We start from the raw sequence: 21,974 nt of genomic DNA, 5'->3' as shown, positions 1-21,974 counted from the left end.
TCAAATATGCACAGTATCTCCACCTAGGATTTGACATCTCATTTGGAAATGTTCTAAGTTGACGATAAGTCATTCTACATGCAGAAAGATTTTTTTTGTACGACTAAGCACAGGACGAATACCACATGTTATTATACAATTTGCGGAAATGATTTTTTTCAAGTGTCCGAACAATGCTGACATTTCCAACCAACAGACCACATAGTTCATATGCCATTTGAATGAATAGTAGGCATCATTTCGTCCAATTGTATAATGACATATATATTCCGCCCTGTGTCCAATAACACTGAAAATTTTCTCGTACATATGGTTATCCTTCAAAATTTAATTGTCTACTTCTTGTAAGATTATTTTTCTTTTTAATTATATTAATTTGGATTGGACAATTAAATTTTTAAAAGTCAATAATAACTCTCTCTATATATATAGGATCGTTTTTATACAAGTGTAAGGCTATTAGTTTTGTAGTTAAAAGTTACAATTAACTCTAAACTGACTTAATACCTCTCCAATGCGTCAAAAAAGTAGGAGTCATATGTGACGCTGTGTATACAAAATCATGTCGGACTTTAGATAAATCTACAGTTAAAAGTAGGACCCTTTAACTTTAGAAGATACAAAAAAGCTATATTTAACTATAAAATTACTTAATCATTTTGTGATGCATAAAAGTTAAAAAAAATAAAATTAACTCTACCTGCATTGGAGATATTATAAGTTACACCACCGCATTTAGAGTCAAATATGATTATATAACTTTCTGATTTTTCCGTTTTGGATTAGAGAAAGCCAAAAGAACTATACTTGTCACATCCCAGCCCGGGCCCTCACCATATACCGGGCTCGATTCTACCGTAGCACGATATTGTCCGCTTTAGGCCTCGACCACGCTCTCACAGCTTTGTTTCTAGGAACTCACACGAGTGCGGAAGGTGAACGATCACGTGAAGGCTAGCCCTGACCTCGGGCGGAGCACTAACACTGGGATGCAGGATAATGAGTACCAATTGCATCCAGGCATATCCATATACATCACAACCACTAACATCATAATGTACTCACATGTAGCTTACCTGGGCTCCGTAGCATCATGCAACATTATGCAAAGCTATATTAATGCATAGGCTAAAATGTAAAGTAACCATGACATGGCATTTTAGATGAAATTCCACTTAAAACCATTTCTCGGAAAAATGGGAAACATATATACGTATATATAGAAAATCGAAAAGCCCACTCACCCTTGTTTTTATGCCCTTCCAGGTTTTAGCTGTTGGATGTTCGTATCGACGAGGATTTGTGACGAATCTCAGTATAGGTGGTTACCTCTGAGGGTATGATCCTTACCCACACTATTGTACTTTACTTATGCTCTGACGTTGAGTGTGAAACGGGCTCGTTCCCGATCACAGTGCACTCTGGCCCTTAGGCACTTTTAGGTTTAAATTTAACCATATTTTCCACATCACCATACTTTATGGTTTCGTCACCTTTCAAGTGTCGCCCAACACAGCTCGATTCGGAATCCTATTGGATATTCCAGATTAGGGTATGCCAATACTTAGAAGAATCAACACGAAATTCGTATATTAAAATCAACTATTAGACTTGTAAATGTGGAACTCATATTTTTCAACCGTAGTATGTGAGTTGAGTGTCTAGGAATCGAGCTCAAAATTTCGGGATTGTGAAAGGTTTGGGATAACATGTTTAGGCTATGTTGAAAAGTAAATATCTAAATAAACCCGGGTGATAAGAAAATAATTATCGACCTACTCAAATGCTCAAAATAAATCAATTAAAAAAAATAAAAAAATACATGAATACGTAGACATTAACTACTTGGCCATGCAGATGATTAGCTAGTAGCCACCCTTGGTTGGATCTGCATTTGCTTTTCCCACGCACCGTTGGTGCTCGTGAAATGTAGACCAGATTCATTTTGTCTAATTGTATAATGACATGTGTATTTTGCCCTATGCTTAAGTACACTGAAAACCCTCTCGTACATTTGGTTCCATGTCAAAATTTAATTGTCCACCTCTTGTAAGATTATTTTTCATTTTAATCATAATAAGTTTGGAAAACACGATTAAATTTTTAAAGTGCCAATAATAATTCTCTTTAGATATACATAGAAATCGTTTTTATAGTGGTGTAAGGCTATTAGTTTTGTAGCTAAAAGTTATATTTAACCCTAAATTGACTTAATACCTCTCCAATGCGTAAGAAAAGTAGGAGTCATATATGTCACTATATACAAAATCATATTTAACTTTGGATAAATCTATAGTTAAAAGTAGGACCCTTAATTGTAGAAGCTACAAAAGTTATATTTAACTATAAAATTACTTAATCACATTGTGATGCATAAAAGTTAAAAATCAAATTAACTCTACATGAATTGGAGATAATATAACTTATAGCAGCACATTTAGAGTTAAATATGACTTTATACTTTTTGACATTTTCGTTTTGGATTAGAGATAGACAAAGGAATTATACTTAAAAGAATCAAGACGATACTCGCAATTAGACTTGTAAATGTAGAACTCAAATTTATATGTCTACAATGTGAGTCGAGTGTCTACGAATCGAGCTCAAAACTACAGGTTGTGAAAGGTTTGGGACAACATATTTAAGCTACGTTGAAAATTAAATGTCTAAATACACCGGGGTGATATAAAAATAATTATCGACCTACTCAATTGTTCTAAATAAATAAATAAAAACATAATACATCAAAACGTAGACATTCACCACGTGGCCAGGCAGCGACTAGCCACCCTTGGTTGGATCTGCAGCTGCTTTTCGCACGCGCTGCTGGTGCGCGTAAAATGTAGACCAGATTCCTGGTCAACGGCTGGATTTTCTTCGGCTGTCCGACTGTCCGAGTGCTCCGGCTATCAAGGAGCCGTTTGTTGTCCACACCATCCAACGGTCATATCTTCCTCATATTGTCAGAAATCCATTGCCGTCTTTGTATGACATGTTTCCTAGGCTAAATCTACCATGTCCTGTGTTACGGAATTGGGAACATTTTCTCAATAATCTTAGGACGTGAGAATGGTGGTAATGAATCATCATATGAGGGGCAAAATCGTAAGTATATTTTTTCTCTAGGGAAAAACCTTTATTAGCACGTGATATTTTCTTGAAAATCATTTTAAAAATAGTTCTAGTTCTATGGCATTCTTAAATTAGATCTTCGTAATCCAGATATCGAAGCTCGTTTCAATCAATTCAAGACTTGAAACTCCGAGCCTCATACTCTGAACTCAATAATACAAAACTCGAGGCTCGTTTCATAATTAAATTAAAGGGTTAAATGTCAAAATGGTCCATGTGTTCTAATCATATGGCCAATTTAGTCTCCATGTTTTCAATTTGGCTAATTTAGTCCTTGTGTTTGTCTCTGTTAACCAATTAAGGACATTTCATTCAATCTCTTTTAAAAGATTCATAAGAAAAATCATATGAGAAATAATTACCCTTTCTCTTTACAAAAAAAATACAAATTAATGAGAAATAACATATTTAAGAAATATAACTTCCAATCTGAAAAACGATTAAGGTTGTGACATAAAAAGGAGAGGGGGTAATGTTAAGGAGGAGGTCAAAGAGTTGGAGGAGAATAATTTTTCTTTTGATTTCCTTTTAAATATTTTGATTTAAAATAAATTTATACTTCTATAAATTCTTATTTATAAAAGTACAAATTTTTTTACAGAAATTAGATGGAAATGTCCTTAATTGGCTAACGGAGATAAACATAAGGATCAAATCAGCCAAATTGAAAACATAGGTACTAAATTGACCCAATGACTAAGGGATCGTTTGAATGTGCTTTTAAAAAGACTGAAAGTGTTTTTAGATAAAATATTTTTGAGTTTTAAAAGCACTTTAAGTGATTTCTACGAGAATCACTTTAAGTGTTTTTTCAAGGATTTCCTTGCATCTTTATTAATGATTGGTTTTAAAAACATTTTCACCAAAAACATTTTCAGTCATTTCAAAAACACATCCAAACGGGCCCTAAAACACATAAACTATTTTAATATTTAAGCCTAAATTAAAATCAAACGATAAGTGATCATGATTTCGTTAAATCATGAAGTTTCATAGAATTATAGAAACTGAATAAAGGTTAATAGTTCATTTTCATCTATGAAGATGCGAGACTTCCAACTCCTAAACTTGCTTACACAAAAATTTCACAAAGACATTGATACGCGCTTGGAAAGAGAGTTGAGCAATTTTTGAGTTATTTTTTTCCATCACCTTTAAAGAAAAGTGATTAAAAGCTAAAGCACTTAACCAAAAGATAAGGATAAAGTGGCTGCATTTCACATGATCGCAAAACAAAACACATATTGTCATCTACCAAGGCTTCCATTATTAAACCAAGTTTAATCGATGTCAAGTCTTAGTTTAATTTTGTAATTAAGGAATATTATCCTTGATAAAACAACTCATATAGCTTTCCAAAAGCTCCAAGTGTTTCACTAATTAACTTCATTACATACATCTCATGATTGTTTTTAACTTTTTTTGGCTTGTAATTTTTTGGTTATCCGAGGGCATGGTTCAACTGGATTTTCTAATATACTCTGGTGTATATGATTCAATCTAAACTATTTCATCAACGGTTTAATACTAATAATAATTTTTTCATGAAAAAATTGAGCATTTAAATAATTTTTTTGTTTTTTTATTCCTTGAATTTTTATCTAGTCATTAAAAAAGATTTGCACGAGTGACATTTACGAGTATTTTCATCTAATTACAAGAAGAGATTGACAACATATCTCTGAATTCTACTTCTCTTGCCTCTTCAAAAATATCTAAATCTAACATTTGAATTGTTATCTAGTCACACTACACTTTAATTAGCACTTAATGAAATGCAAAAGACTAGAGTGCAAAACTAATTTCATAAAAATAAAGAATATTAGAGGAACTACATGCCTCACAATGTGCATGTATATTAGAGCCTATCCCCTTTCATGGAACATATATCCATATGTTCATTTTAAATTGCAATGGGTGGTTCCAACTACAGACTTTAAGTGCAAGACAAAATGCTCTTAACCATTTAAAGTGAGTCTTTTACAATTAGACCCTTATATTAAATAAATTTAATCTAGTTTTATTATGAGAATTGGGAAGAAAAAGGAGGAAATGGCAAAAATCGCCATATGTATTTTAATTTTTTGTTATATATCCTTTTTTAGTGATTGAAATTCCCATCTAATGTGTAATATGGACATAACTTTTATCTTCAACCCACTACGCTCTGGATTCGGACTCCCTCCTTTTTCATTGTTTAGATAAATTTAGCATAAATTATTATCGTTTTGTCAAAAGTCAATTACCAAGGCCATGATTGTCATTTTGTTATTTATTAATTAGTTTACCTTTTCCTCCTTCGTTGTAGGAGAATTAATTATACTATATATAAAGTGAACATGGTTTGATACAAGAGATATTTGAGGAGTGATTCAAACTCGAAAAGTGTAAGGGAGAAAGATCTTTGTCAACTTGAGCTACAAACCTCTTAACTCGATTTAGTACTTACTTAGCCTGACAATTTCATTACATAACTTGTCCAAACATTGCTCTCTACATACAAAATACAAAAGAGACGAGAACAAAATTTTGAATGATAGAAACACATTTCTTTATACAACGATACAATTACGCTAAATGAAAGGTAAGGGAATAAATTGATATTAAATCATTATTTACAAAATTTAAATTTAAGATGTTTTCGCTTATAAGGGTAAAAGAATTTCCCTAACTATAATACTTAGTGATGAACAATAGAACATTAATTTAATAAAAAATGCTAGGGAATCTGCATAAAACAAACAAGATAAAATATTGTAAACCAAAATAATAAACAAAAGAGAAATATTTGTCAAACAAATTCGTTTTAATATTTAAGGGTTATCGGGCCATCTGTCATTTAGACAACTAATCATCACCGTCGCATGTTTATCTTTCTCGAGTCCGGATCATTTCCGGATTCTTTTGGTGAGAATTCTGGAAATTCATGAATCGTGTTCGTTCATCATACATCGTGCGGTCAGTTTTTCTCAGGTACTGTTTATGTTTATTTTTAAATAAAAATATTTAAAATAATTTATAACCGCACGATGCACGATGAATAGATAAGATTCACACATCACAAAAATTTTCACAAAGAGAATCCAATGAGCATCCTGTTGGATCTTTCTCAACCTGAATTTAGTAAAACCTCAATTATTCGGATTTCACTATTGAATAAGATGTTAGAAAGTCAAGCCTTAATAAAAAAAAAAAAAAAAAAAAAGGGATACTGTTGTTCTGTCTGTGCCATATAATTTCGAACCGTTCTAGGTTGAATACATCGTATGACTACGACAATATCAGCGGTCATAGTCACGTCTCACGATTTTTCCTCAACTCATTAACTTGATATAAAAATAACACGTTTTGAGTAAAAGCTTAACGGTTGAATCGTTATCAGATTAATTGTTAAAATAACGATTTAACACGAACACGACAAACATGATTATTTTCATTGACAGGTCTAGCCATAATGTCGGCCAATATATCATTTTATTTTCGTTCACCTTGTTAGGTTTTTAGTAGATAAACTCTATTTCGGTGATAAACAAAATATTAAGAAATAATGATGACGAATATAGAATATGACATACATGTCAAACATAACCTAAAGTAACACATGCCAACAAAAAAAAACACCACAATTTCATAATTATAAACTCATCATAAAAACTAATACAGTTCCTCAATCACAAGAGACCCACGTTCAACAAACAAGAAAGATAACACTCGCAAGAACTAAATCCGCACCCTTCAAATTCACAAACATTAATTCGAGTTGTTAAAGAGCTAGTTTCTCGGCCACTATATTACGGTCTTACTATTTTTTTCTCTCCACTTGTAATAGAAAAGTCTTAAGTTCGACTTTTCTGAATGAATAATTTGCTACCAATTATTGCTAGCACATTGTATAACTTAGTCTAACTCACCAACTTATTGTATAAAAACAAAAAGCTCATTTCAGCATTGTTCAAGAACACGAGGACCACTCATTCAATCTTCAAATCAAAGCACACAAGGAAAACGAAGGGGATCCACTGATTCTGGCTTCTCAAGATACAAATTTCACGTAAGTTGTTCACTAATTCATCGCGATCAGATTGGTTTATTTGAAACCAATCTGATTGCTCCAATTATTCCGACCCTTTTGTGTATAAAACACGACATTTGTGCATCAAATAACGCATCAACCAAATAAACGACCCACCCAGTCCAACATTTGAGACATTAACACAGACTAGAAGCTCCACAAAATATAAATGTTTGCATAAATTAAAAGAAAAACAAGTGACAACAAGGATGTGCTGTACGAAGTTTGAGAAAATCCAGAATCAAATTGTACGGGTTAAAGCGCAGGACACGATGGTATATCGGGAACGAATAAACTTTCCCTTGCACACACAAGATTCAAGAACTGTATAGGACCTTTTTGGACTGGAGGACTCTGCTCCTTCAAAAAATTGTTCCAACAAGTCTCCAAGGAGTTATTCTTTAGGTGCGGCAGACCAAAACAACCACAATGAGTTCGCCCAACCAATGGCTAATAATCTCGTCCTTTGTACGGCATTTCCTGTATGACAAATCCAAAACAGAATACATGAACATCTTCATACCCAGTTTGACGCAAAAAGAAATAAATGAAAATCTCATCGACTATATATCCTCCAATGGACTCCAAAGAGAAGTTATAGGAAGAACTTTCACGCATGCAACTAAAGTTATAATTTCTTTCCCTTTGTTCATTATATTGGAGTGACTGAAATGATAATTAAAGAGAAATTCTAGATCGATCAAGATACGTAATTTCAGAACATCATGAAATTGCTTACAGGTTGGTAGTTTGGCATGTATACTAGCCTAGGATGGCCAAGAAGCATCTGTTGCCCATACTGCAATTAAATGAATATATGTAATTAATAGCATGAATTAGCATTGTGCTGTTATTAATGTAATGTAAACGAAATTTCACAACCCCGAAAAATAAATTAAAAGAATCACACCTGGGGCCCATTTGGATGAAAATAGGGTTGGGGTCCTTGCTGTGGATTAAACATAACGGGTTGGTGTCCGAAAGAGGGCCCAACCTACAAATATCAAGGGCATTAATGAAAAATGAGCTGAAATCATTTACTAAACAAAACAAAAAAACATAAAGTGAATTCAAAGTCGCAAAATCATCCTAAAAGTGCTGGATAAAAGAGGTGCGCTTTCATCATGATCTATACAGCAAGTGATGAGGGAGCGTGGGGTAATGGATTACGATTAAGATAAGTCCACGGTTCATTTCCCTCCAATGCAACAAAACAATAAATTGTAATCCATATATTCATGTAATCTCTTTAAAAAAGAGCACAAGTTTGAAAAATAAAAAAACAATAAGAACTCAAGAACATTGGGAACTAACTATAACTTCCAAATAATTTGAATCATTACATTAGAAAATGCGGTCTAATTTTTGAGCTGATGGTAGATGGTATTTGCATTCCATATAAAGGCTTATGTGAGCAACAGTGTCTTCAGTCATGATAAACCAATATTTCGGTCTACAGCGGTATCACAACAAACATTTATTATCTGGAAAAATGAAAAATAAACAGTTGAATTGACAGTTGCCTCTTATGGGCCAACATCTACGTGAGAACCTAAAAGTCGGGGAGAAAAGGCAAAAGAATATGTTTTAGTGCTTACTCCAATGCCAACAGGCATGCCTGGCATATGTGGTACAGCAGGTGCATTAGTTGGAAAATAGAAGGAGCCATCAGACGCTGGGGATGGAGGCCTAACAGGCGCTTGAGATGGAACAAAACTCTTTGCATGCGGATTGAGTTTGAATTCCTGATAACAATATTTAAGGTAAGAGAGGAGAAAGCAAAAAGAAGAGCTGGATGCATCAGCTATCCACTAGACAAAAGTACCTAGTAGCATGGAAGCATATCTATGATAGTGATAATTGTTGGAACTTCAGGCATATTCAAAGATAAGATTGCATTTATGTCTGAGTTTGTGTTAAACGTGTGTTCACGGAAAACATAAAAGTATATCAGTCAACACCTTCGCATGGGGATTCAATGTTGACTTTTCAGAGGACAACGAACCCAGAGATGAGCTTGGTGATAAACCAGGTCCACCAGAAACTGAGGCAGCAGCTGGGAATTCCGAATTGGAAGATGCAGAACTACCAGGTCGTCCATGAGAATTTACTGTCTGTGTTTGAACATGTGATTTGCCAGTCACTGGGTCACTATAACCCGTCTTCTCATGACCTTTTGATGAAGCCTGACCAGGAGCATAAGAGGTGGCACTGGAGGATAAACCACCTTTCTCAAACGCATCTTCCTTCCCATTCAATGATGGCTGTGAATCTACATCCCATAATCAACAATATAACTTCACAACTACTGTAAAGACAAATATTAAAATAATGCTAAAATGGCAATAAAACAAGCTTCTCATTCATATGGGAAGAGAGGGAACAAGATAGGACAAGCTTTGCCGTTACTACTAAACCCACATCTAATAGTAACTACCCTATTAAGTCCAAGAAACCAAGAAACAAATAATGTAGGGTAAAGTAAACAGAAAGATAAAATATGGCACTCACCGTCTGGTTTTGATGTTTGATTGTCTTCAGCTAGCTGCATTGACAATAACATAGAACATAAGCAATAACTTTAGAGGCCAATGGCAGTGAATCACAAATAATTATACAAGATTGTGAACATCACAAATAAGGAACTCTCACTCACCTTCACCTTTACAACAGACCCAGCAGCACTATCCACCTCGCCATGTTCACTGAATAATATAGCACATTGTTTAATGAAAAAAAAAATTTGTGTAATCACAATAAAACTTATTTGCAATTATTATTTAGAGTTGGAAAAGAAATAAAAGACCTGCTTTCACCATCTGTACTGGGGAAGCTCTTGAAAAGTGTTTCTGACGCCAGATGTCTAGCATGGTCATAGGATCCAGAGCGACATAAATCTGGGGCAACATTTGACTCAGAAGATTGTGAGTAATCCTGCATAAAAATTAAAACATATATTGTCAGCATTTAATCAGGAACTTGTTATCAAAGCACGTCATAAAACTCACAAATAAGCACAAAAGAGAAAATCAACTCACAATCCCCAAAGTCGTATCAAACTTTGGACCAAACTAATGAGTTAAAAGTAAACTATGAGGGGATTATAATCAGGGAGAGCTTACTCATGCTTGTCAAAATAGATTCTCAGTTGCTTACAAACAAATGGAACAACTAAGAATGCTCAAAATAATGAATTTGTTCAGATTTACAATAACCAGGAAGAACTAGAGGGTGAAAAATATTTGGTCTCCATTTATGAACAGGAAAAGATAAGAATATACCTACTTTCTCATGACAATTGGAAGTAAAGAAAAACGGAATGAAAGAGAACATGAGTAGACCCCCTACTGTAACAAAACACTTTATTTACAGCGCATGTGAAAAATTCCAACTGGATGGCACATCAAGTTCAACAAAATAATCCGTAAATAGGTCAGAAACTAATGCCCCCAGAGCTAAATATGCTGACTATATTATGCATAAGATTAGTGAGGGAACTACCACAAATGAAGAGCTTGATGGCGCCCTATTGTTGCTTTTTCCAGTGGTCCAGTCCATTGAACTCTTCCTTAAAGAACCAGTAGAATCTCCAAAGGTTTCGGTATTATGTGTATCCAACAAAATGTCCTCATCTTCATCATATCCACTATCATCAACTACTTCCCCCCGATAAACAGAGGAGAATCTTGTCTCCTCATCAATATCCACATGGAGGTGAATGCCTCTTTCCTGTATCAACAAATCAACATGCAAAACATAAGGGACCTCGACATCAAATGAATTTTCAAAAGTACAAAATTATCCAACAAAGCCTCACCTCTGCCATATGCAGATCAGGTGTATCCTCACCCTCAATTTCTCTTGCTATTCTTAAAGCTTCCCTTTCCAACTCTTTTGTTTGAGGGCCTTTCGCAAGTTTAGTTGTGTAAAGGTCCGCGTCAAATGTGCTTTTTACCCCAAATAATGTTTCATTTGTTTCAAATTGATCCCATTTCCTGAAAGGAAAAGAATATAAGGAAAATGTTGATCAACATAATATTTCTTTATAAGAGAAAATACAAGCAAACATTAATTAACATGAATTCTTAGAGAGTTGAGCACAGGTCAATTAAATTCCAGAAACAACCAATAAGCCAAAAGGCAACCACTGAAATTTGGCTTAAAAAAATCCTCTAATCCCATATTACTCTAAGGCCATTACATTCCCTAAATCCATGTCTAACTTGCATCGCCTCAAGCAATATTTTGATACCATTAAGGCATGTATTAGAACCATACAGCTAACTGTAACTAGTGAATTGATTGGAATCTTGGTCCACCTTTCTCCGACGTCATCCCCTTTTTCAGTAAACTACATCGTATGAAGAATTTCGGCAACATACAAAAGCAGAGGGATATGGCCCCTTAAGGACCGACCCTGTCAAAGAAGTTCAACATCATGCAGGCAGAGAAAGCATCATCTCTTCAAAACATGTAAAATGAAAGGCCTACATTACAAATAATGCTATCCCTCACAGAGATTGTTATCTCCAATGACTGGATTCCACCACCAGATATTTTAATCAATCAACAAGAGCACCTGCCTTTAAATTAAGTTAATAACATTTTAAGGTTCATTTGCTGGTAATAACTCCAAAGAAATGACAACTCAAGAGACCACAATGTTACTCAAAGCACCTTGACAAGAAAACTTAACAAGAATAAACCAGATAGGATTATAGAATTATAATCTTAGATAGTTAAAGCAGAACATGACAGTTTAACATGAAACCTGAAATAGTAATGTTTAGAAAATAAAAGTCAGGTCCCTAGTATATTTAATAGTGTTCCAGATGGCACATATTCAAGTAGAGGCCATCTGACCAGTAGAACAGTTACCCAGATATTTAGGGAAAGAAAATTACTATAACAACCTATTCCATTGTCCATCAAATATATTTTCCAATTCAGGACGTTGTGGATCATCTTCATCAGGCACCCACGGTTCCAGCTCTCTCTCCAACTCACCGCGGCGGGATTGTGATATAAAGGAATCTATCATAAGTTCCTGATGTTTTTCATGCTGAACCTCATTTAACAATCCATCCCTTGTTATTGAGACATCCTGTCATCATTCATTTAAAAATACAATTAGATCAAGGGAGACCAGAGAAACAAAATATAGAAATAGCTGCTTATTCTATGTCAACATCTTACTGCTTGTTATTACTTTTATAGACAATAACTACGTGCCTGAGCAAGTGAATCAAATTAAGAAGAAAAAGACGGCCATCATATACCTGCCCGTCCGCCCCCATAAACCCCCCCCTTTTTTTTTTTCCTTCTACTCCTCCCAAAACCACAAAAAGAAAAGAAAATTTCAACCCCTTGAAAACTCGGCAGAACAAATGATGGTAATCTGAGATTCTTAAAGCTATTAAGAATAATTTACTTGGGTCAGCGAATAGCAATAAGAAATGAAGCAGAACCTTTGCGATAACTTGTACAAGTTCTTTGGCAGGTATAATTAAAGTCTTTGACGGAGCCATGCTTACTGACTCTGTCATAGACTTTTGTCCGCATACTAAACCATCCTTTATCATTCGTGCCATTTTCAAGATGATTCCTGAAAGTGACAGGTAAAATAATGTTGGCAAATGCAAACAACCACATATAAAACTGCATGGAGCTGTGCAAAACTAATGGCATTTGGCAACACTATTGATGTTATACAAAATCTGATTATAACACTGGTGATGAATACATTACCTCTCACCAAAATAAAACTTATGTTAGTGTAAAAGAAATAGCGCAAAGTGACCGTCAATGAATGTTGATGGGTGCACTTAATTGCACAGAAAAAATTAAAAAGGCCAAACACCGATTTAGAGCACTAGTGACAAATTCATGATATCCAAATGATCCAAAACAGATGCTAATGTAAATGATAGTCTCATAAGACAACCGCAATCAATACAAACAGGAAGACAAACAAAAACTGTAAATAAAAACCAAAAGCAAATGAGCATACCAAAGTCTTTTTCAGCGTTTGTTGCATGAAATATTCCATAGTATACAGATCCATTTTTCACCTGGACTTCCACATTATGCCCAATAAGACATGTGGTCATATATACTAATCGATCACGTGAAGGACTCTTAGAGTTCCCAGATTTGCTGCCTGTTTCAGCACATATAAAGTTAATGGGCAAGTCAACATAATATCAAGAAAAAATTTTATATATAAATTTCACCAGTACTTGTTAATCTGCTGTGGTTTTCTGCTCCAGACTTTGACTTATTCTCGACTTTAGGCCCCCCTTCTCTCTCACCTCTTCGACGGCCAAAACCATTAGCAGAAGATTTATGATGGGGAGCTTGTTGTGCATTCATCCTCAGTAGCAGCCTCTGATCTATTAAAAAGAAATCGAAAGATGATTAAATCATATTGTTATTATAAAGGATATCAGATGAGTGGTATATCTTCCAAAAAGTAAACACGGTGCTAAAGGGAATGTAGATATTTAAATACAGGAAGCAAGAAGCAAGGATGCTATATGAAGATTAGCGCACATATATACAGACAGTCCCATGTGCATTGCTCTTCGTGGAAAATGAAAAGAAATGTTATTACTCAAGCGCATACGGCGACAATCAGATCAGCATGCACACACTCAAATACAGACATCTGCATGCACAAACAATCACCGGCATGCAACATAAAACCAACAACCAAATAAACTAAAATACACACATTTATTTTTCTTTAAACTAACGCACACCAAGGATGCAGCATTAAATTGAACAAATTACCATTACTGATACGTCTCAGAAAATTCTCAACTTGTGCACGCTTTAATAAACAAATCTCTACCCGCAAACTACCGGCAACAATCTCTAAATTTCCAGGCAAAACTATGTTCCAACAACACCAACATTTAAGCTTCCATATTTAATCCTTTTCATATTTAAGCTTCCAACAAGGCGGGGAAGTGTGCAAATTACTAATCTGACGGAGCGCAAATAGGAATAAAAGTCTTTCTATGTTTTCGAATTTTTTGGCACCACAAAGGAACCGATTTGACGCAACGCAACACATCAATAATTTGATTCATTAGCTATGTCATTGAGTGTAGAGACGGTAAGAACATGACAGGCAATACAACAAGCTCTAATCTTGGAATTTTCATCGAGCAAAAACCCAAAATTTACTGTAACTAAACATAATTAAGTCGCAATACAAGAAATTTTCTCTCATCTTCTTCCATATTCCTCCGGTTTCTCGACAACCAAACGCAATATAAAATACAACAAAAATGCTATTTGGGATGCGAAATTAGAAAATACGATCCTTACCTTAATAAACTTAATCAAGCCTATAATTACTCCGAGGCTGCTTCCAAGCTGGAGGAGAAGATGCTGGGAGGCGCCGAACCCAGTGCGTTAGGGTTTGTTCAAATTAGGGCTCCCTTAGGGTTTCGAAAGCGCGAAGATGGTACCGGAGCCCGAATCACGAGCCTGCTTAGAGAGAGAAAGAGCGGCGGAGGGAGAGAGAGAGATGGTGGGTGGGTGGGTGGGTCGGTCGGTCGGTCGGTCTCGGCGTGATCGCAAGCGAGAGGAGGAAGAAGAAATACAAGAGCTCGATATTTTGAAGGTGGTGTGATGAAATAGAAACGAAAATACCGCTGTACAATGCGTGCGTAGGAAAGTGTTAGTTTTCCCCTGTGGTCGGGTCTATGATAAATAAATGGACTTCATCGCTCCTAGTCCATAACTTTCTGACAACTTGGCAACCTTTTGACGTAAGGGGTTTAGATTACCCAAAACTAACCCAATAAATTATTACAAACAATTCGAGTTCTAGAGAAGAGAATTGGACATGAGTGTAATGAAAAATACGGAAAAAAAAAATCCCTTATGTGTATGATCACATTTTTTTAGAAAATGAGAGAGAGAGAGGTTTTTGTTTTTTATTTTTTATTTTTTTAATTTTCTAATTTTAAATATTAGAGATATTTTAACATCATTTGTAGGCAGGTTTTAATAAAAAACAGTAAAATTTGGACTTATGAAATTACATTATTACCCATCATTTTTTTTTCTGTGATAGAAGACTAAGTTGTCTTTTCACCCTCTTTTGGTTGACAAAGAGAGTTTCATTAATTAATAGAGATAAAGAGACAAATCTTTTTTAGGTGAAACGGTGGTAGTACAAAAATTAGAAAACTGTTAAGGAAACTCTCTCAAAGTGAGACTCTTCATGGACTCTCTACCACCTCACAGTGTAACGTTAATTCCCGTGTCAATATCATAAAATATTATGCAAAAAACTTAAGATAACAGAGAGTCTATTAAGAATTCCACTTTTAAAAGAGTCTCTTCAGCATTTTTCAAAAAATTAACGAGTGTTGAGAAAATAAGTATTTTACCACTAATGTTAGAAGCCTAGAAATTTACATGCGTCGGAGAAAGTAATGATGTAACTCTTGATAAAAAAAAAAAAAAGTAAGGAAACAGAGTTTGTCAATCTCTAAATTCTTCATTTTTACTTTCGTGATACATTGCAGTTTCAAAAATACCAAGGAAAGGAAGGCATAAAAGTGAAGCATGCTGCTAGAAAATAAATAGATATACCAATTAAACTTATATCTTTACTTCCATCCCTAGTATTTATTTTAAATTTTTAATCAAGATTTGGCTCAAAAATTTGGTGTAAACGTGAAAGACATCTGTCGCGGCCCTTATGTTACCAGAATTTTCTCAAGCAAGATGTAAGGTTTTTGAGGCATTTCATAACCCAAGAGACAAATTAATAGTTTGGTGACTAAATCCGCTCTTGCACGCATTTTCTTTCTAACCCAGCTTAAGATTGTTGGTTTTATGGCTCGTTTACTAATCCATAATCAGAACGAAATGAATTGAATTGAAGAGGAATGGAAATGAGAAGATGTCATAATCGAATTCCTATCAAAATTGTTTACTATAATGTTCTGGAATCGGAGTTGGAATGATATAAACTGTTTACTAATTCACTTGAATCAGAATAAAAATTTGTATGTTTACTAAAATATCCTTAATTTATAGTAGGCAAATTTTAAATTTTTTAAAACAATTTTACACTAGTATATATGTTTTAATTTACTTAAAATTTTAACCCTCATATGTTTATTTTTAATAGAACTTGAATTCTTTTTATTTTTTAAAGAGTAAAAACTCAACAGAAAATAAAAAACAAGGTGAGTTTCTGGAACCTCCATGGCTCCATCAGAACCCTCTATACTCTCCCTCTACATCCTCCTCAATTTGTTTCTCCGACCATCCCCAAACGCCAACTCTTGCTACTCCCAACGCATCAACCTCCCTTAGCATCTCTCTCTCTCTCTCTCTCTCTCTCTCTCTCTCTCTCTCTCTCTCTCTCTCAGGTTTGGATTGGGTTTGTTGGGTAGAATTTTTGGGGTGGGTTGGTGATGGGTATTGGCAGTTTGGGAGGTGATGTGGTGGTATGTGTTGGTTCATGGGTGGGGATGGGTGCACTTTGGGTGTTGAATCGCGGGAGGCAGATGGAAAGGGGTTGAATCTGAAAAGGTAGTTTTGGTCAAAAATTTCTTTCGGAATTCAAATACCTCGTCTAAGTCGGTAATTCAATTCCAAGAATATCAAGGGTTTGATTCTTGATTTTGGGTGGAGCCCACTAATATTTTGCATTCCCAAAATTTGGTAAACGCCAAAATCACCCACGCAAGAATTTGATTCCCTTTTTTCTACCTCCATTCCAGATACGTGAACACGCTATTAAAGTGTTTTAAGAGAAGTTCTATATGCAATTCGGCAACAACTGCTTAATTTAGTGGCACATAAATTTCACTTTGTTGGAAGAGATCCTAAATTCAAATCTCATATACAACAGTCATGAATTAATAGAAGAAAAAAAAATTGTATGCAACTGCGACAGAGAATTGGCCACATCGAATAGTATCTCGATTTACAAATTGTAACAAAAAAAATGGTGACAAAAGGCTGGTGTGATGATATCCAACATCCAATTTTCACAGCCTCTCACCAAGTGTCCCCTGCAGGGACATGAGCAGCAAGAACTCGCCACATTGTTCATACCAAATTAGTCCTACACTAAGAAAGTCTGACATCCTCATCCCGCGTGGATAATGTGTGAGCCCTTGAAACAAAAATGCCAAGTAATAAAAGATCAAAATATCGGATTTGGATCCTTTCGTGAGCTAATGGAGAGGATCTTCCTAACCCATCATTGTGGACCGTAGGATTTTTATTTAACGGCTACAATTATTATAACTTTAAAGGGACTTCCCTGTTTGTAGCCATTGGATGAAAATCCAATAGAGGATCATCTCCATTAGCTCAGGAGAGGATCCAAATCCCAAAATATCAACCCAAAGAAGTACTGCTTTGCATCTTGACCTTTTTGCAAAGGTACCCAGAGTTAGTGAGAGTCTTGTAGCTCATGTAGTTAAGGCCACCTTTGGTTGGAGAGGGTTTAAAGAGCGTGGTAGACTATATATTCGTTGTCATTTTTTTTTTTTTTTTAATGTGTAGTTTCGGTTATAAATTTTTGTCTCTAGTAGTACATGACTATGCCATAATAGTTTATTGTATTTAGAGAGGGAATTGTTATTGACATTCCAAAATTCTCAATCTACACTCCAAACTTTCTATATTTAGAAAGAAAAATACACCTGTGAGGAGTGTAGAATGAGATTTTTGAAGTGTCAAAAACACTTCCCTTTAGAGAAAGAAAGATTGAGAAAAAATAGATACAAGCCTACATGGACTCCAATAAAAGCTTTGTTGGAGAGCTAAATGTGGCCATTTCGAGGGTTACAAGTAGCCAACCCTATTTACTAACTAGGATATAATCTCTTTTTAGAGACAAACTCTCCACACTTTCGATTTAAAAGTCGTCTACAACTTTTGGGCGGAGATGGTCTAAAGCAATTATCTTGTAGTTAAAGCTTGCTGCTCTCGTCGTTCAATTTCTCCCTCCACCAATATCGTTATTCATTAGCATTGAAAAAATAAAAAATAATGAGTTAGGGATGAACAATGCGGTGATAAAATGTAGGCATTAATTTGCATATATGAACATGTGTTCCATAATTTTTTACATGGTTTTTAATCAAACAACTAGTAGTCTTACCTGAAAGTCCATTCCTTCAAACTCACATGAATGTGACACTTTTTGAAAATGACGCAAAATTGGAATCGTTGTTTATTCTTGTTTAGACCATTTTCAATTCTTGGTTTAAAACTTAAAATTTTTAACTCAGAAAATTTAAGTTTTAACCTAAAAACAGTTTTTCTTCTCCAACCCTTATGGGTTAAATTTTTAGTCTAAGATTATTAAATAATGAATTTAGAATAATTTTTTCTTAAAGTAACTTTTTAAAAAATAAAAAATTATGTAGACTATCCCAATTTAATTTTATGAACATTTTAACCTAAAAATATTTACTATTGAAAAATCACTAAACCGACACCATGAAACTCGTGGAACACTACGAAAGAATATGAAACACATAAAATCATTTTTTTTTTAATTACTTTAGCCGTTGAATTTAAATTTGGACCATTAGATTTTTTTTAACCGTTGGATTTGATCAAATTAATCTTAACCGTTGGATTCAATGAATTTATAAATATAAAACTAAAAAAAATATACATATATGGTGGGTCAGTCCCACTAACCCAGGGGGAATTCTTGGCTAAATTTACCCCATAAATGAGTTTTAAGTTTTAACTCATATTTGCTCTAAAGGTTTGAGCAAGTTAAGATAAGTTTAGAACCTAAAATTTGAGTTTTACTCCAAAAATTAGAGTAGCTCTTTTACCCACCATTTGTAGCAACTAGTAATTCCACAACTTCCTTATAAGCTACTTTTTCAAAATTAAAGAGTGAAATAACATAAATGAACCACATCAAATGATCTAGTGGTAAGGGCGCGGACTGTGGCTCCTCAATAAACAAAAAATGTGGAAGGTCTCGAGTTCGATGCTCCGAGCTGGTGAGTTTGCTTTACTGTGGCCACTGGTAGAATGAAATCCCCATAACCGCTCCCGGCCAAGAATGAGTGAATAATCGTAGCTTGCCACTAGTTGTCCTCCTTTTAAAATGGATTCTCTTCGGATCCCTTCCTCCTAATCTACCAAGTTAGGGGATCCAGGCCGTTACAATTTAATCCAACGGCTACAAACAGGAGCCCACTTTAAAAGTTATAATAACCTTAGCTGTTGGATCAAATTTTAAAGACCCGGATCCTGAACTTGATGGATTAGGAGGAAGATATCTGGAGAGGATCTCTTTCCGATGATGAATGCAAAACACATTTTATTGCGAAGTAAGAAACTGAACTTACTTTGGGCTTTCAATGGATGGGCCGTGATCACCATAGATTGGACACTATATCTAATCCACTTTCACACTCTGGGCTCTTTAGTGGATTGGCCCAATCATCATTTTCTGAAGACACTGGATTACCTTCACATTGGTTGAGGAATTGATCAAATATTGGCCATCCAGATTCAAGAGTATCATGCTATTTAATTTTTCTTCTATCGTACTTACCCTTAAGCGGTCCAAAAAGTCAACGGTTAGATCTTGCACATGACAACATAATGAATCTTTACAAAAATTAGATTTTGCGTAAAATTCATACCACTAACTAGTATATACCACTATAGCTGGACCTCCATTCAACCATTGTGAATCTCGAATTTGGTTCTATGTTGTGGCACATGCTTCATTGATATAGCTTAAAAAGTATGTTTTGCCCGGGTTTTTTACGCGCCAGAGAAAATACAGTTTGTCAGCCGATCACTCATATCTCGCATCTATTCCACAAGATTAATCCAGCATTAGAGACTTTCTGTTGCTTGACCCACACTTATAAATTAAATCATGCAAAACAAACATTGTTACTTGTATTAGAATAGAGAGAGAGATTTTCTACCTGGAACAAAAGCCAGTGCACCACATGTTACAATACAAGTGGAGAGACACTAAAATTATATATTATTTCTCTACTTGTATTATGATACGCAATGTGTTGATTTGTGTTTCGGATATATTAAAAATTGTGTTGGATGATGAAGTTTTTTATTGGTTACAGTAGTAATTTGGAAGTGGCGCGAAAAAGAAACGAATGCTACAAACTAGAAAGCCCTCTGCTGGGCTTCTTTATGGTAAATTAGAGTTTGTGAATGCAAAAGCTAAAAGCACTTGTTCTTTTGCTTTTTAGGACTAGGTTTTGTATTACCACTAAGGCAGGGTGTTTGGAACCCCACGTTTGATTTGTAAGGGGTCATTGGTATTGGTAAAAAAAAGCGAACTTAACTCAACAAGGCTCTCCGCTTTGCAAGGGTCGGGCAAAGGAGGGAACATCTATCATACAAAGTCTTACCTTATTTTTGTAAAAATGGTGTTTCCACAATTTGAACCTGTGACATTTCGGTCATAAAAGAGCAACATTTCTGTGCTCTAAGGATTAGGCTGCGACAATGTCGAGGCCTTAAGTAAGATGTCATGCTCATTTGACAATTTGAATGACATAATTAAGAAGAATTTCGACATATTTGTTGTGAACACGGATTCATGAAATTCACGGCCGAACTCATTGTCCGACATTGCTGCACAAAGAGATTACACACGGTGACAGGCATGATGAGTGAGAAACTCGGTATGTCATTCTATGCACGACATAAGGGCAGCCTTTTATGTACACTATGATCTCATCTCACGCAATGCAAGCAAAGCATATGAAAGTTTCATAATTTAAATGTGCAAAAAAGTGCTACCCACCACAAAGCACAAACACGAAAAGGAAAAGTTATAGGCCCCTGCACGATATAATTATCTCTCCCATTCGAACAAAATCCAAAACTTAGTATGCAAGGAGGCAGAAAGGTGCTCTAACCATAGACTTAGTTGGAAAACTACACATTATACTCTAAGAAAATGAGAATCTAAAAAGGAAGCACATTTGGTTTGGTTTGTTGTCACCCTAAAGAAAAGCGTAACACAAATCATGGAGCTTTATCTGCACTAAGTGCCATAGACTTTGATAGGTCTCTATGCATCTACTCCACAAATGTTTGCCGGTTATGAATTTTTTTTGCATGTGAGATGAATGTCGGAGTACTTTTTATATTGCCAATTTGTTAACTTTTTCATAGTATCGTAATAAGTTATTTCGTGTGTGATGGCCGTAGATGTTCCTGTTGTAATCCCACATCGGCTAGAGAAATAAATAAAGAAGAGTTTAAATATCATAACTCCACTTCAACTAATATTGATGCCTTTTATGATAAAACCTCACATCTGACGATTGTGCATGCGGTAATTACCAAGTTGGGGACGATATCGATATTGTTGGAAGTGGATCTTCAGCCCATCTCTCTGATTGTTGGAAGTTAGACTTGAAAATTTATCGAGCGTAAATAATGTGTTAAGAGTTTATATGAATTTCACATCGGAAAAATAAAAGTACCTTGTTATGCTTATAAGTCGTTAAATTACTTTCAAATTGCCAGTTAATTTGAGGATGCAATCTCAACTTCTTCACGATTCTTAAAAAAAAATTCTCCAAGTTGAACAATCATACTTCTCTATTCCTTTAATGCAAATACACATAGTTGTCCACGTTTAACAATCATACTTCTCTATTCCTATAGTATGCATGATATTTTAACTGTGAATCTTGAGTTAACCACCTGCATATAGAATATTGTGAGCAAAGCAGTCGTGTCGTTCTCCCAGTCCAAG

The 21,974-nt window shown here is 35.0% G+C and overlaps 1 protein-coding gene across 2 annotated transcripts; it reads right to left on the bottom strand.

Moving 5' to 3' along the window:
* Positions 1-7,223: 7,223 nt before the first annotated feature.
* LOC137739993 (polyadenylate-binding protein-interacting protein 4) lies at positions 7,224-14,895 on the bottom strand. Of its 2 annotated transcripts, none has more exons than XM_068479769.2 (15): positions 14,540-14,895; positions 13,444-13,596; positions 13,215-13,364; positions 12,673-12,809; positions 12,118-12,308; positions 11,022-11,199; positions 10,706-10,933; positions 10,011-10,138; positions 9,861-9,909; positions 9,716-9,749; positions 9,166-9,476; positions 8,803-8,949; positions 8,115-8,198; positions 7,944-8,003; positions 7,224-7,684 (listed from the first exon to the last, which is right to left on the bottom strand). In XM_068479769.2, the coding sequence occupies exons 2-15, from the start codon at positions 13,574-13,576 to the stop codon at positions 7,655-7,657; spliced, it is 1,860 nt and encodes a 619-aa protein (XP_068335870.2). In that variant the 5' UTR covers positions 13,577-13,596; positions 14,540-14,895; the 3' UTR covers positions 7,224-7,654. The 2 variants fall into 2 exon arrangements, with proteins under 2 accessions (XP_068335870.2, XP_068335871.2); XM_068479770.2 differs by having other exon boundaries at positions 9,867-9,909; positions 14,540-14,847.
* Between the last annotated feature and the right edge of the window lie 7,079 nt (positions 14,896-21,974).

Source organism: Pyrus communis, chromosome 9 (assembly GCF_041283825.1).
Source record: "Pyrus communis isolate YQ-2024b chromosome 9, ASM4128382v1, whole genome shotgun sequence".
Taxonomy (NCBI): Eukaryota; Viridiplantae; Streptophyta; class Magnoliopsida; order Rosales; family Rosaceae; genus Pyrus; species Pyrus communis.
This window is presented reverse-complemented; position numbering and strand designations above follow the sequence as displayed.